Source organism: Liolophura sinensis, chromosome 5 (genome assembly GCF_032854445.1).
Source record: "Liolophura sinensis isolate JHLJ2023 chromosome 5, CUHK_Ljap_v2, whole genome shotgun sequence".
NCBI classification, from domain to species: Eukaryota; Metazoa; Mollusca; class Polyplacophora; order Chitonida; family Chitonidae; genus Liolophura; species Liolophura sinensis.
The window spans coordinates 17,107,827-17,124,518 of NC_088299.1; the positions used below are offsets into that span (position 1 = coordinate 17,107,827).

General features: G+C 42.7%; 2 protein-coding genes across 2 annotated transcripts; both read left to right on the forward strand.

The window, feature by feature from the left end:
- The first annotated feature begins 997 nt into the window (after positions 1–997).
- Positions 998–3,836, forward strand: LOC135465504 (solute carrier family 52, riboflavin transporter, member 3-B-like). The gene is made up of 2 exons (XM_064742743.1): positions 998–2,242; positions 3,639–3,836. Exons 1-2 carry the CDS (start codon positions 998–1,000, stop codon positions 3,834–3,836), a joined length of 1,443 nt encoding a protein of 480 aa, XP_064598813.1.
- Positions 3,837–14,903: 11,067 nt separating this feature from the next.
- Positions 14,904–16,692, forward strand: LOC135465505 (solute carrier family 52, riboflavin transporter, member 3-B-like). The gene is made up of 2 exons (XM_064742745.1): positions 14,904–16,106; positions 16,486–16,692. Exons 1-2 carry the CDS (start codon positions 14,904–14,906, stop codon positions 16,690–16,692), a joined length of 1,410 nt encoding a protein of 469 aa, XP_064598815.1.

Below are 16,692 nucleotides of genomic sequence, written 5' to 3' on the forward strand. Positions count from 1 at the left end.
CTGCCCCATCAGTCATACCAGCATAACATCATGAAGGATGTGTTTACAGCGCATTTTGTCGTAATGACAGTGTTATCACATATCCACCAATAATACATACTAAACTAAACCTATGACTGATATAGGTTCGGCCCGGGCTGATAGAGATATCTGCCATTCGCATGAGTGGGGTTGCTTTGCAGAGCTCTCCAATGCACGCGGATGAGTGTGTATTCAACGAATAATGACGTACCCGTTTCAATATCAGCCACTGGTATCAACCCTCGGCAACCCATGTCAGCTCCCCTAGCAGATACGAGGACTGATAGGAAAATGGATTTATGATAATCTCTTCGATTTGAATCTCTTAGTTTGAATATTTTAGTGAACCGAAAATACCATATAGACATTTTTGTGTATACTATTTGTGACGTTGGGGTTTACATTTCTGATGGACACGCTGTCTTGAGGTCTCCTTGGCCAAAGATAATTTCAAACTACACAGGCTATTATTTGTGCTGCCGTACCTCTAAAAAAGACGCTTTAACAGGCTTGTAGAGAACTTGGGCTCAATTCACATGTGTATTTATTTGTCTGACTGGTGTTTAACGGCTCTTACATACCATTCTGTAGTCGGAAAGACAGCGGATTGACCCCAGGAAACCACCCCACTTTGTGAGCTGTCTGAGATACCCCCTTAAAGCCACAGCCTAACCGACCAGAGCCGAGTTGCGGACTTTACGTCACTTCTTTCAGTGACAGATGGGCCGAGGAATCGGCACGCGGTCGATTGGTTTTGGAATGGGCACATGGCCAAATCGGCTACGGAATAGGCACGCGTAGTAATCATGCCACACATGGCGTGATAAGATAATCATTTTCAATTAATTTTCTAAGAATAAATTTTCCTTAGCTTGATATTGTGAGAAGTGATTATTTTTTAATAGTAAATGTATTAAAATTGCCATAATGATAACGTACTATCGTTTCTGACATCAGATCCCTCGTCTTGAGCGACATGTCCTGGACCTCCATCTGCGTGCACGTGCTCGTCTGTCTTTTCGGCATCGGCTCCTGGATCGACATCAATGGCGTTTGGGTGGAGTTGCCAGTCATGGTGCAGTATTTACCGGAAGGGTGGAGCTTGGGGTCCTACCTCGTCATCATCATACAGCTGGCCAACATTGGCCCTCTGGTGGTCACTCTCGTCACGGTTTTCATGCCGTCTAAAATGAAGGAAAGTGCAGCGGTGTATGCCATTTTGATTGTTGGCGCGTTAGCGTGTTTGTTGCTGGCGTTCCTATGGCAGCAGACAAGCCTTGTGTCCGGTGTAGAACACAGCGTAGCTCTCCTGGTCTTACAGTTTTTCTTGGCGTTGGTGGATTGTACGTCATCAGTCGTCTTCCTGCCGTTCATGTCCGTGTTTAAAGAACAATACATGACGACGTACTTCATTGGGGAGGGGTTGAGTGGCCTGCTGCCGAGCTTAGTAGCTCTAGTGCAGGGTGCCGGTGCAGTCAGGTGCGTGAGACTGGAAAACCTCGACCAAAACACTTCACGTACTAACAGTGAATGGGTGAATGAAACCGCCTATTCGGTCTACCCCGAATTTCTGCCCCCCAGGTTTCCCGTAAGGACGTTCTTCATTTTTTTGTTCTTCATGATGGTCGCATGTTGCACGGCGTTTATTATCTTAAATCATCACCCATTTTGTCGCAGCGAAAAAGTCTTTCGGAGTGAAACTAAGTATGAAGTTGTCGTTGAAGTAAAGACGAACGGTGTTGAGCTGGAAGCGTACCACAAGCCTGCCGAGGACCAAAACGGGATACCATTTAATCCTTCCGAGGATGTGTGTACGACCGGTCTGATGTCAGTGGAGGGTAGGGGAGACCCACAAGACGGTCACATCATGGACGACCCACTGGGCTGTCCCATACAGGATATCCAGCTATCGCGGTGTATGTATTTCTACTACCTGCTCCTCACCGGCTGGATGAACGGCATGACAAACGCCGTGCTGCCCTCTCTCCAGACTTATTCATGTATACCGTACGGTCTTGGACCGTACCATCTGGCTGTTATCTTTGCCAGTATCTCCAATCCACTGGCTTGCTTTGTGGCTGTTGTCCTGCCGACCAAATCTAACTCCATCATTTCTACCATCGCATTAACCGGGAGTCTGCTGTCATCGTATATCATAACATTGGCTGCTCTGAGCCCGGTCCCGTTTCTTAAGAGTGACTCTTCAGGAGGAATAATTATGGTAAGATTTCCGTCTTTGCCAAAAACAAAACAAAATCAATTAAAAATAATAATAATAAAATAAACAAATAAATAAATAAATAAATAAAGAAGTGAAGAAAATAAAAATTAGTACAAAGCAGAAAGGCTCACTTCCGGTTTTGATGATGTCAGTTCTCTTTCGATAAAATTGATTTTTCGACTTGGGTATGTCGCATACTGAAAATTGCAGGTCATGTCATTGTGTAATAGAATCTATGAAGCAAGGGAACATTTTTGCCCAACAAATCAATGTTAACATCATTAAAAATCTGTAATCAAATCTGTCCCTGACACACCGAGTTAATCTACCACTGATACCCAAATATCCATCGTCTGGATATAGCACAACGGGAATATTCTGTAATTCCACAAGCATAAAAACGACGCTAAACTGAAAACTGACAGTAAACTGGAAACTGACAGTAAACTGGAAAACTGGCAGTGAACTGGAAAACTGTCAGTGAACTGGAAAACTGGCAGTGAACTGGAAAACTGGCAGTGAACTGGAAAACTGACAGTAAACTGGAAAACTGGCAGTGAACTGGAAAACTGGCAGTGAACTGGAAAACTGGCAGTGAACCTGGAAAACTGGCAGTAAACTGGAAAACTGGCAGTGAACTGGAAAACTGACAGTGAACTGGAAAACTGGCAGTGAACTGGAAAACTGACAGTAAACTGGAAAACTGACAGTGAACTGGAAAACTGGCAGTAAACTGGAAAACTGGCAGTGAACTGGAAAACTGATACTGGACCGGAAAACCGATACTAGACTGGAAAACTGAAAGTAAACTGGAAAACTGACACTGAACTGAAAAACTGACACTGAACTTGAAAACTGACACTGAACTGGAAAACTTGATCTTCATTCCCGTTTACTTCTCACACAGCATTCCTACACAAAAAACTTCTCATCGAGACTTCTGTCGATTCATATACTTTCCGCATACTTCAAAAGTCCTGTATCAAAACGACGAACACCCATTCATAAATATCCCAGTCTGAGTATACATCGTGCAATGTTAATACCAGAGATTTTCACCCCCCAATGGACCTTACTTAACCACATTAGACTGCCTGACTACCCCTTGGAGCTTGGAATACCAAGAGGAGAATTTCTAGAAATCAATTATATATATATATATATATATATATATATATTATATATATATATATATATATATATATATATATATATATATATATGTTGGCACGTCAGTTTGTTTTTTATCGCTAAGAAGTAGGCCTTCACTTATACCTAATTTTTATTTTAGCTATTATGTAAACCAGATGTAGTTTATATGTATACAGTAGTGAGATGTAAGCTGAGATAGTCTGCTTGATAGCTTTGAGATCACCTTATCTTCCATGTATTCCAGATTGTGTCATGGGTGTTGACTATCCTTAGCCTCAGCTACGCCAAGGTCACCATTGCTGCCATCTTTAGGATTGAAGGAAAGAAAGCTCTGTTGTGGTGCGGAGCGGCCACTCAGATCGGATCTGCTCTCGGTGCCATAATCATGTTTGTTCTTATCAATGTTAGCAAAGTGTTTCAGTCGGCACCCATGTGCTCCTGATACCAACAGTTGACGGATATGGTCTCTCTGGATGAGGGTGATTAACTGATGGCTATCTGCAGTATGTTCTGCGAACAACAATGTCCCTAATGAAACTGCATGTAGTCACACGCCTAGCTTGTTTGTCCACTTATTAACTCTGGTCGACATCCAGTCAGTCATCGTGGTAACGCAGCATTGATATGTACCTAAGGCCGGTGACTTTATTCCGGTGCTTGGCTCATAGAAGACACGCTTAAATATTGATATTTTATGATGGTTTTTTAACGTTCATTATTTTCGCGAGTTTTACTTTTGCGACAGTGGGTTGAATGGCAGTGTATAATCTTTAGTTAAAGGTGTTTGTTTTAGTTGTTTTTAGAGTTTTTCAGTTTGGTGGAAAGTCGGGTGACAATCACTCCTGAACGAAACAAGATGGCTGACATTGAGTCAGTCACCATAATGGAGCTACCATCAAAACAAATTATCATCAGCTGACATTGAGCGGTTGGTGCGAAATCGACAAATTGATGTTAACCGTTTCGTAATGCGGTTATTTATAAGGCAAGACTTGGCAGTTGTATAACTGTAACCTGATCATGTCCTGACGACAAGCTTCAGTTATGTTCGCCATGGAAGCGAGGCGACGATCAACTAACTTTCCAACCAAGTGAAAACCTCTGCAAAAATTGAAACCTAAATGGTAAACAGGCCAAGACTAAAACCACACGTATAGTGTATAGGCCTACAAATACATCTGTTAGGCAAATTAAGCCGGATCCATTATCTACATGTACGTACAGTAGCTTCGTTTCTCCATTCTTTATATGTACTTTTCTGTCTGCATAATCAGGAAAGAGTCTATCGCTTAGAATTTATTTATTTATTTGATTGGTATTTTACGCCGTACTCAAGAATATTTGAGTTATACGACGGCGGCCAGCATTATGGTGGGAGGAAACCGAGCACAGCCCGTGGGAAACCCAGGACCCATCCGCAGGTCGCCGGCAGATTTTCCCACTTACGACCAAAGAGGAAGCCAGCATAAGCTGGACTTGAACTCACAGCGACCGCATTGGTGGGAGGCTCCTGGGCCACTACGCTGCGCTAGCACGCTAACCGACTGAGTCACGGAGGCCCCCCCCCCCCCCCTCAGGCTGTGGACTCATGCCGCTAAACACCCACGTTTATATTACCGTCTATAGATCTATCTGGCCTTATGTTTTAAACGTGTGGCTGATTCTGGCTTTTGTGTTTAACATTAACAGCGGTTAATGTCCGTGTTTGTAACTATCAGGAAAATGTGACATCCTTTGTACGTTAGTGTTCATTTTAGGATACAGAGAGTACACATTATGAATGAAATTAAAAAAAACATGCTGCAAAGCCAATGGAAGACTTAGAGTTAAATGATGACTAACTGTTTTACAGGTGTACTTCACAATACAAAGTGTCAGGTAAGCTACCTGAGGAGGTATGGTGCATGGCTCTGTTCAGGTTTTACATTGCTCTTTTGCTCTTTGTGTCTTTGTGTCATTCATTGTAGGCCTACATATACAGAGACTTTCCAATTCTTCCCAATAAACGTTTCTTTTTGTTACTGAGGGGGCCTCCGTGGCTCAGCTGGGTTAGCGCGCTAGCGCAGCGTAATGACCCAGGAGCCTCTCACCAATGCTGTCCCTGTGAGTTCAAGTCCAGCTCATGCTGGCTTCCACTCCGGCCGTAAGTGGGAAGGTCTGCCAAAAACCCGCGGATGGTCGTGGGTTTCCCCGGGCTCTGCTATATCACAAAACCATTTCACGCTTTTTCATTTTTTGTCTTTTGCTCCTTTAGGAGAGTTTATTTGTCGTGAACTTCGAGTTTCAGCCCTATCTCTGCGTGCGGGCAATGTGATCGTAGTCGTATGTGATTCAGCGAATTCTGTTTTTTTCGCTGATGGATTGATTACTTGATACTTTGTACACACTTATACGATGGCTGTCTGGTGAACAGAGGAAAACTGAATGCCCGTGGTGAACCACTGACCTTTGGCATGTTGCTTTCTCATGTCTGATGTACAGAAGTGCACGTCATACTGGTGGGAAATAAATGATCTTTAGCGAATGTAGAACTACACACACTACCCTCCGAACGTCCTCCACTACTTACTGTTTCCAAGCCACCAACGAATAGTGAGAGGGTAAATCTCCTGTCCAAGTCCGGGATTTGAACCCTCAGTTCGTGTTGCTCGTCGTTGGCGGTAGCGCACCATAGCTATTGAGCCACTTCTTAGTTTAAATTGGATATAAATCATGAATGTTTTACAATCAAACAGCGATCATCATAAATGCTATAGTATTGGTATATTTTAGCGCGCAGTTAGCAGTATACGTCCCTATGTCCTTTCTCTGTATTGAAAGTTGCCCGATTGTCAGCTCTCCCTGTCCACATCTGATACTTTCCCAGGCCCCTGATCATCCCCGGACGCTTTCACTTCCGGTTTGCTGAAGATGTACAACCACATCGGTCAGTAGCGGTGTTGTGACAATGTTCGTGAGATGAAAGTCATACTAACATTACCTGGATGGTCACGTGCTTCAGGTGATAGACCTGAAGTGGGCCTTTCCCCTTCACTGGTAGCTGATGAACTAAAGCTGCCTGATAGCACGGAATAAGTTGAATCTGAGGGGAGAAAGTTGCGCTTATCACGTAACGTCCAGACTCTCCATAGTTTCGTCGGCTTCGAGTCTGCACGATACAACAAGCCTACCCATTTAGCCACTTTTATCTCTCGAGCCACAAAACAGGACGTTATTACAACTGACCAACAACGTGAGACGAACCACTGTGGTTTCAGCGCGGGGCATCTCATCCCACTCTAACAGTGTCTTCTGGGTGTGGGTGTATTTTGGGGAAAAGTTCCTCCTACACATAAAAACCTTCCGGGTCCCCCTGCCTGGCCGGAAAGCTCTTTGCTGCACTAATCAACCAACGTTAACTAACCTACGTGCATGCTGGTTATTGGCCATTGCCTAATACCTGTACTTAGCAATTTGGTAAAATTATTTCCCCTAAGAAAATAAAAAGGTATATCAAGGACCATTATTGAAATACATGTAAGTATAAAATTTTCCTCACTAAATCACACGTTCTTTCACCGTGTTACACTTTTACAAAATTACACGACAGGGCATCCAATTAAAGTTTTAATATACACAAACTTAAGCGTGAATACTTTTGATGAAGGTAATTATATTAAAACCGTTCAAAGTTGTACAATATGAAGTAAGGAAAAGGGATTCATTCCACGCTTGCCTAATCGTGTACCATTCCCACGCAATGGCAACTTTGGTCCAAGCTTAACTCATTATTGTTCTCCTCCAGTCCACGAGTAATATTGTACCAGTTTGCTCACAAAACGTCGCGTACAGGTAGGAACAGACAAAACGTACAGGTAGTACAGATAACACGTACAGGTAGAACAGACAACACATACAGGTAGAACAGACGACACGTATAGGTAGAACAGACAACACGTACAGGTAGGAACAGACGACACGTACAGGTAGGAACAGACAACACGTACAGGTAGGAAGAGACAACACGTACAGCTAGGAACAAACAACACGTACAGGTAGGAACAGACGACACGTATAGGTAGAACAGACAACACGTACAGGTAGGAACAGACGACACGTACAGGTAGGAACAAACAACACGTACAGGTAGGAACAGACGACACGTATAGGTAGAACAGACAACACGTACAGGTAGGAACAGACGACACGTACAGGTAGGAACAGACAACACGTATAGGTAGGAACAGACAACACGTACAGGTAGGAAGAGACAACACGTACAGGTAGGAACAGACAACACGTACAGGTAGGAACAGACGACACGTACAACTTAGCAAGACGTCGCATACAGGTAGGAACAGACAACATAACTTAGGCCCATATTACTTTAGGCGGGAAAGTGCCTCCAATACTGCCGGTACAGCTCGGGCTGTCTCTTGCGACATTACTAAATGGCTCCAATTTTAGGGGCGAAATGGTAAAAAATATCTGATTCCTCACCAACACGAACAGAAGGAGATCGCTCTGGCATTAAATATCGAAAACTTTTTTCGCTCTAAATTTTAACAATGGTTCCCGATGGTGTACCTTTTCCCGTGCAATGGCGCTTCGGGTCCAAGCTGGATTGGCCATCGTTCTCTGGCAATGCATGGGTAATAGGTTAGATGTTTACTCACAAAACGCCATCTCATTGGGTGAAAATTCACTTCACATCTTAGTTCCGAACATGTTTAGGCGGTAAAGGTTCTCCTTTACATCAAAGAGTGGTCAAAGTTCCACATCTTTCATAGCTACTATAAGGATCTTGCGGGTACAGTTGCGATCAACTACGATTTCTTTGAACTAAGAAAGACTACAAGTGATTAAACTACAGCCTTCACGGGCTGAGGCAATTCTGATTTCATTGAAAAAATAATGAAATGTAATTTAGATGTTTATTTTTGTAACCAAATGTTGTAGGTGGAGATTGGGGGGAGGGGGGGGGGGCATACACTAAGCATTGTATCAGTTTTAAATTATTGAGCGTGGGTCCATGATACTCATAGGAGTTTATCTGTCTTTGACCAGATTAGTGGCTATATATAGAATTGTGGTTACACGACTAGTAATTATTAAACCAGCTCTCATCAACCGTGATATGTGCACTCACTGCTCATACTGAGGCCCATTGACTTCATTGTCTTCAAATCTACATTCATTCAAACGGCATAGTAAATCTGATCTACATCAACCTGGACCTCACACGGTGTGGACTGCAATACAACAATCGCAACACAGCCAGTACTACTGGTCAATCCTGTCTTATACTGTATACATATATATATATAGGAACAAAATCTATAAGAAACTACACGTAAGTCAGATATGACGGGTGAAAAACGGGAATTCCATGGTTAGTGAACTGCAGCCTTAATGAGAGCTAATCGGTATTCGGATGTTTTTTCTAATTCCAGAATATGTCATTCTGTGAGTTTACGATCATTTTCTTCATATAAGAACAACAAACTTGCTCCTCACACTTCTAATATTATAGCCCCCCACCCCCGCCTCCCCCAGCGGTGATAACCGAGGGTACTGTGAGGTGTCAGCCCCCCTCTGTAAAGCTGCTGGAAACTTTAGGTTTTCATGAAAACTTAAAGGAAACGATAAATTACTGCAATGTGATACAGGGCAATTTCGTATTTCAAGATAATGATTTTCTTGTCAAGTTGTGCTGTATTTTTTGGGGTTTTTTTTTGGGGGGGGGGGGGGTCACTTTATTTGATTACACACTTTATTAGCCAGCTTAAGACAGTACAGTTGGTTTACAGTTATCATGATAATATACACGAAAAGTACGCTATACTGTAATGGAAATAAAACATCCCTGTTTCCCTTGAGATTTATACCCTCGACAGTTTTCGTACATTTAACTTCTATGCATGGCTGCATACACAGTAAAACTTAGGATGTTCCATATTTTCCTAATAAGACCTGGGAACTGACAGGAGTCAATGTATTGTGCACTTCAGAATGCTTTTTAACCTGTCGTGCGAAAGAGCACAATGCTGATTGAGGCACATTTGCTAGAATCTTGAAGATGATAGCGTATTTCATCAAACATGGTAAAGTGTGAAGGATTCTATATGTATGTAGAGTGTATGTAGTTAAGCTATCAAGTGGTAGAAGTAGGAGCAGTGGTTAAGCGGAGCGCGGCCGGGGAGATGTCAGCGGTTTACCGCACCATGTCCGACAACATGGTGGAGATACCACCGTCACAGGTCACAGTCATCACTTATTGTGGTTAACCCTACCTGAGATGCACACATGCCTACACCACAGCTGAAGAAGCAGAGCAATAACAGAGTGAAAATAATAGAGCTTAAAAACAATGATATAGGGAAACAGAAGGATCATTATTAGTGTAGTGACCATAAAGTGAACCGATGAACAGCTGGAAAAGTTATGTTGAAAAAATTCTCTTAGAAAAAGAAAATTAGTGATTAAAATGTCTGCAGAGCATGATGCAGAAGAACTGTGGCGGATACACGGCCATAGTGACCCTGTCAACAGCTATCGCCTACTCATCTCATCCTGGACATGCTTCAAAAAATGACAATCCAAGAAGAAACAGGCGAAGGGATCTTGCTGTCTGATTGCTGACATGATGGGATGGCTGCATGTACCCTTGTTAGAGGCCTGATCTGTCTAACTGTGTACAATGAACAGCTCTTGTCATGCCAAGAAGAAGTACTCATGTGATTTGTTCACGTGCAGATCACGTGTGGATTACGTAAACGACGGCGAGATTTAGATACGATACTAGGATTAGAATCTTGATTGTGTTTACTCAGATGTACGCACAGCTTTCCTTGCGTGCATGAAGTTGTTATCGCATTTTCTGAAAAATATGATGTCTTTCCTACTGTTACATGCGAAACCAGACAATCATTATTTTATTCTGTTTTTAAAATGAATGGCAGCAGAGAATTAAAGTTCACCTTCCTAATTCAGATCAGTTATGTGATGAAACCTATGAAGCGTTTAGATTTGTCTTTTGCATTTACATACTCAATTAAATTAAATAATTGATGTATTCGATTTATTTGAACGGAGTTACCGTTGTGCTCAAGAGAATTTCAGTTAAACAACCATTGGTCAGGTTTATAGGTAAAAAAAAACAACAACCCCAGATGAGTTATGTTTGGAGAAAACCACAGTCCTTCAGCAGGTATATGTACCGAACTCAAGACGTAAGGGAACTAAGGAGAGCTGCATTCAGGCCTTTCACCTAGGTCACTGTGTTAAATAATGACATTTGTATTGTTAATATTCAAACTCAGCATGAATGTGGACATTTCTGAATTACTGCGTTTCTTAGAAAACAAGGAAAACTCTCTTACACTGGCTTACACGTCAATCCAACAGTCATAAAAGAGAGTGAGTGATAATATCTTCCCGTTGACAGGTGTCAGTAATAAACGGTACTTCGCTTGAGCGCAAACACAATACATATAAGAATTACAAAATCTCAACACTTTCCTTCCGTGTGCTTGTCCCCAGGTAGTTAATAGGCCTGTAAGTCAGAACGACAAAGGCTAATTTATGTGACATTTAGAAGACTGCAGATCTACCTGATGAGACTCTCAGCCCAGTTTCTCTTTGAACCTAAAGATTTTAGGACATGTGTGATTGCAGGGGTTAATGACCCGCATTTGTTGCCGGGTTGTAACGAAGTGTTGTATCGTCTCCCATCCGACGAACGAAACACCGCTGTCGAGCAGACCGATGGAACATCAAATCGCTGTAAGCAGACCGAGGGAATATCATATCGCTATCAGTTAGATCAACGAAGCATCAAATTGCTGTCAAGCAGACCAACAGAACATCATATCGCCGTCAAGTAAATCGACGAAACATCAAATTGCTGTCAAGTAGACCGACAGAACATCATAACGCTGTCAAAAACACTGACGGAATATCACATCGCTCTCAAGAAGTCCGACGAAACGTCATACCGCTGTCAAGTAGACATACAGAACATCAACTTGCTGTCAAGTAGACATACAGAACATCAAATTGCTGTTAAGTAGACATACAGAACATCAACTTGCTGTCAAGTAGGCATACAGAACATCAAATATCTTTCAAGTAGACTGACGGGACATCAGTTTGCTCTCAAGAGGAGCGACGAAATATCACATTGCTGTATCGTAGAACGACGTAGTATCAAATGGGTGTAAAAAAAAACAGACAGACATCAAACAGTCACCTTGCAGAGACTATGAACAAACAGCGTACAAACAAAATAGACCTTCCACCTAACCAAACTAACCAACCATAACAACATGCATAGCCGACAATCCAAATTTCAGACCTACCAAAAAGCCATAAAGCCCACCTTAGAATTCAAATGTTTGAACCTCTATAAGTCTTTTCACAAAATCTAAAAAAAAAATGAAAGTATATTTATGTGGTCTATTTACTGATGCCTACTTCGAGTTTTAGAAGTCTTTTCCTTTAAACACTCATACGATGGACTTTGATGACTTTTGACTTTGACTGGAGTATATTTTAGTCATCCTTCTACAGTCGATAGGTTTTTAAATTAATCTATTTCAGGAAAAAATACTATGTTCATTGTGTACTAAATTTAGTAATCTGTATTAGAACTATTTTTAGACATAAGTATGTACACCGAAAATTGAGAAATGAATTTCGCTTAGGCCTACAGTTATCATGACGGTTAATCAAACTACAAATATACCCCGGAAAATTCACGTATGGTGCCGATCATTTTCTTAATGTTTCCTTTGAGCCGAGTATAGACAGTTTATATTTAGCTGTTCCCGTGACACTCGTGTCTCCCGGCGCTGGCACCGTGCAGCGTGGAAACGTTGAATCTCTGAGTGGACTCGCTGACGTTTTCACAGTGAAGACCACAAGGTTGTTATGGCGTGCACACGACACGTGAGGTGCTCGCACATTGGCAGGCCACAAAGTAACGTGATAGTGGTTATTTTTACGTTCATTACCTGAGGTTTATGTTACCTGAGCACGGGGGGTTGTAAGATGACAGAGTGCTGGAGGTTTACCGCTTTTTACCGCTCCACTATGCTTAAGCTGACGGCGATAACAAACCAGTTAACCTGGTAACACCGACCGCTCGCCAGGGGTGCCTTGTTGTGGGTGCACACCGCGTAGAGCATGACGTGCTCTCAGCCCGGACAACTTCTCATATGTAGTTTTCAGTCAGTTTGGTAAGGTTTTAATTCGAATCACGTTTAAGCTCAAAGCATTTGTCGTCCTGTGAATAGTGAAGACGTGTGTTAATCAAGTTTCTCTGGTAAGCTCTACAGGCCTCAGCGCGGGTACAAATCCCGGCCTTCCAAAAGCCGGGTTAATCAGCAGACAACACCAGGTAGGCCTGCAATGTAGTCTTCTACAGGTGTATAATTGTCGTTGTACTTCACGTTTGGTGTTTTTGCACCTTTTCATACCTTGTGAAAATAATGCATTCTGAAGATGATGCGCCCGATGCATCCCTCGTGGATGTGAATATCTGTTTAGAATTACAAATCAGACATCTAAGCTTGGGTCATCCTAAACACACTGAAGACGCCTTTTACAGCGTTTCTGACAAGATTGCGATCCCCAGAAATGTTTGCTTGATAAACTGTAGATTGTCGAGGAAATGTTGGGGATACTTGACTTAACGATCCTTTATGATCTTGCAAATTCTACATGCTGCCATTAATGGGCAAATTTATGCATGTTATTGTCTTCACATGCATACTGGGTTAATTTATGTGCCCTTAATGAGCAAATTTTACGGCCTCCGTGGCTCAGTTGGTTAGCCCGCAAGCGCAGCATAATGACCCAGGAGTCTCTCACTAATGCGGTCGCTGTGAGTTTGAGTCCAGCTCATGCTGGCTTCCACTCCGGCCGTAAGTGGGAAGGTCTGCAGCCACCTGCGGATGGTCGTGGGTTTCCCCCGGGCTCTGCCTGGTTTCCACCCCGCCATAATTCTGACCGCCGTGGTATAGGTGAAATATTCTTGATCAATCAAATAAATAAATGAGCAAATTTATGCATGTAGGTGTCTTCACGTGCATACTGAGGTTAATTTATGTGGCACGTGTACTATATCGTAGGTATACTAGAGGTCTTCTTCAGCAAGATATTGACACACCGCTTCAGGAATATTAAAATGCAATATCAATAAAGTACGAAATCAGAAAAAAACTCGTTTTCATGACTGAGACAGACGGTTTACTTTTTAATCGATACCTTGATAGTATGCTTCCTAGTTGCCTTCAGTATACTGAGCTCGACGTACAAATAAGTTTGAAAGGTCTTGCCAAGGTGTTATAAAAATATCATGCCGGTTTTGAACAAGGACTTTCCGTGTTATCCTACACTCAAAATTTTACTCCCGCTGAAGATCATTTATCTTTTTCTAACACAGAGTGTATAATGTGTGCTGCAAGTGGAGAGCTGATCAGTAACTTTCCAGAGGCCGGTGGTTTACTCCGGGTTCCTCCACCCTTAATGATGACTGCCATCGTAAAAGTGGAAAATGTTTAAATGTGATCATAACATAAAAAAAAGTCGGGTAAATCAAGATAAAATACCATCAAATACACAAACTAACATAAATGTTTCGTGATGAAAATAGCATTTATACGCTTCATATGGTTAAAAAAAGGGGGGAAATAGTATGACAAATGGTTCTGTAAATTCACGGGCATGCGCACCGCGTCGTCTTTATCGCCTACAAAAGGTTCCCATTCAATTAACATGGGTAACTGACTCCAGTACCTGATTTCAACCTGTGCCTGTATCACATTATACAGCATGACCGTAAGTCACATATCTGGGACAGGTTACAGCAGACACACTGGTCAACTTGTTTGTTGTAAATTTCTTACCATGCAGCTATCTCTTGGGGCCGCAAGACGAAGTAATATGTCCTACTTTGCCGTAGATTTGCTGCAGTCGTCTAAATTTTCATTTAAATCAGCATTTACATATTGTGCAATTTTTTTAACGATCCATAAATAGATAGTTACATCTTCACAGAAAGATGATAAATTTATTTCTGTTGGAGGAAAATTTTTTATTATATTTAGGCAGCTGTATATTATCCAAGCAACTAAAGAAACAAGCAATTTACTGTGCACTGCGGTAAGTTATTTAACATTTATCGTCAGAATTTGTACCTGCAGTTAAAATAATGGAATAAAATGGACGATAACCGCAAAGAAATTAATTGGTTAATACCGTACTCAAAGCGTTTTTACATTGGCAGTGAGCTGTATAGGCGAAGGAAACAGGAGTGCTCGAGGTAAACCAATCGTTATACCTTCGTTATACTAACCATGAAGTTAGTGACGATCGTTTTTACGTGTGACGTACTGATTTGCACGGCATATTGGTATTGGTATCAATATATATCGGTATCAATGTATAAAGTCAACTATGCGTGAGTGGCTCAACCATTTCTCTTGTTTCCATTGCTCATCTTTGTATTTGCAGATACTAAGACGTCATGTTTGAAAAGCACAAGGACACCTCCTTGTTGGTTCATATCCTCGTCTGTCTGTTTGGTATAGGCGCCTGGGTCGGAACAAATGGCATTCTCATTGAACTTCCGATTCTGGTAGAGCGACTTCCGGAGCGATGGAACCTAGCCTCCTACCTTGTCATCGCCATCCAACTGGCCAACATCGGTCCTCTGCTCTACACCGTCGCACATCTCCTCTTCCCCAGGTGGGTCTACGAGAAGCCGTTCGCTTATGTCATCATCGTCTTGGCTGCTCTTTGCTGCCTGCTTCTCATATTTCTGTGGCAGCAAACCACCGAGGTAGGCGGAGTAGAACACAGCACCATTCTTCTCGTACTGCTGTTTTTCCTGGCCATGGCAAACTGTACGTCGTCCGTCGTGTTCCTGCCGTTCATGGCCCAGCTGAAGACGTCGTACATGACGTCTTTCTACATAGGACAGGGACTTAGCAGTCTCTTACCCAGCATGGTGGCCCTGGGACAGGGGGCAGGGGCGATGAGCTGTCAGAACCGCTCCCAGGGGAACGTGACCTTGCTGGGGGAGAACCTGACCACGTTCTACATGGAGGCCGAGTACTACCCACCCAGGTTTCCACCCAGAGAGTTCTTCGGGTTTATCTTTGTCACTATGGTCATCTGCGGCCTGGCCTTTGTACTTCTGAACCACTTGTCCGTCTGCAAGAATGAGAGAGTAGAAGCCAAGGACCCGATACCGGACGAGCAGGAGAAAGCCCCAGAGAAACTGTCAGTGGTGTACCAAGCTGACCTGAAGCCAGAATCTGTATGCCAAGATGGCATACCCCAAAACGACAGCAGGGGTGAAAGCGCCGGATGTTGGTCCAAAGTAAAATCTTGCTTTTCTAACTGTTCGAGCGAATCCACCATGGGTTACTTTTTACTGTTGACAGTCAATGGCTGGATCAACGCTTTAGAGAACGGTATTATTCCGTCTATACAGTCCTACGCGTACTTACCGTACGGAAACCAACCGTATCACCTGGCTCTAGTGTTCGCCAATGTCGCCGACCCCACCGTCTGTTTCCTCGCCTTCTTCTTACCAACGACTTCCAAGCGCCTCGTCACTGTCTTCATGATTCTAGCCACAGCAGCTTCCAGTTACATTATTACCTTAGCATCCATGAGTCCAGACCCATTCATGGTGGAGGACAACCTGGGCGACATAGTAGCTGTAAGTAGTTTGTGTAGGCTGTTTTAGCTGCAGCGATGCGAGGTTTTGTTGAGTTGTTGTTGTGGATGGTCTTCGTCTTGTTCATTTTTGAAATGCGCATGCGTCGAACCACACATCGACTATTTTTTTATTGTTTCGTTTTTCACCAATAAACTGATTTAATATTTGCATTACCTCACTATCACATCTAGATAGTATGAGTAGCAGGTACCATATAAATGTAGGTCTATGTGCCTGTAAGTTCCTGTACGTTGGGAAAAAGTTTTTCGGAACCGAAGTAAGTATCGGCCAACGTAACGGTATATTCTGAATTTGTTGTCGTTCACTTTTGTTTGTTGTTAATCTATAACTAATGTAACTCTTTCATATAACATTTCAGGTCGGAGCACAAGTGATAGCGACGAGTTTCCTGACGTACTCCAAACTCTCCATAGCGGCCATTTTCCGAGAAAGGGGAGGCAAATCTTTGCTGTGGTATGGAGCTGTCACTCAGCTGGGGAGTCTTATAGGAGCCTTGGTTACATTTTACTTGGTGAACGTTTTGAATGTGTTTGTGGCTGCCCCACCGTGCCGTGGTGAAAGCTGA

What these genes read in the sequence shown, in the direction of transcription:
- LOC135465504 (XM_064742743.1), top strand. Translation starts at nt 998, where the DNA reads ATGTCCTGGACCTCCATCTGCGTGCACGTGCTCGTCTGTCTTTTCGGC. An exon ending in CTTCAGGAGGAATAATTATG is followed by an intron (nt 2,243 to 3,638) that starts GTAAGATTTCCG and finishes CATGTATTCCAG; the next exon opens with ATTGTGTCATGGGTGTTGAC.
- LOC135465505 (XM_064742745.1), top strand. Translation starts at nt 14,904, where the DNA reads ATGTTTGAAAAGCACAAGGACACCTCCTTGTTGGTTCATATCCTCGTC. An exon ending in ACCTGGGCGACATAGTAGCT is followed by an intron (nt 16,107 to 16,485) that starts GTAAGTAGTTTG and finishes ATAACATTTCAG; the next exon opens with GTCGGAGCACAAGTGATAGC.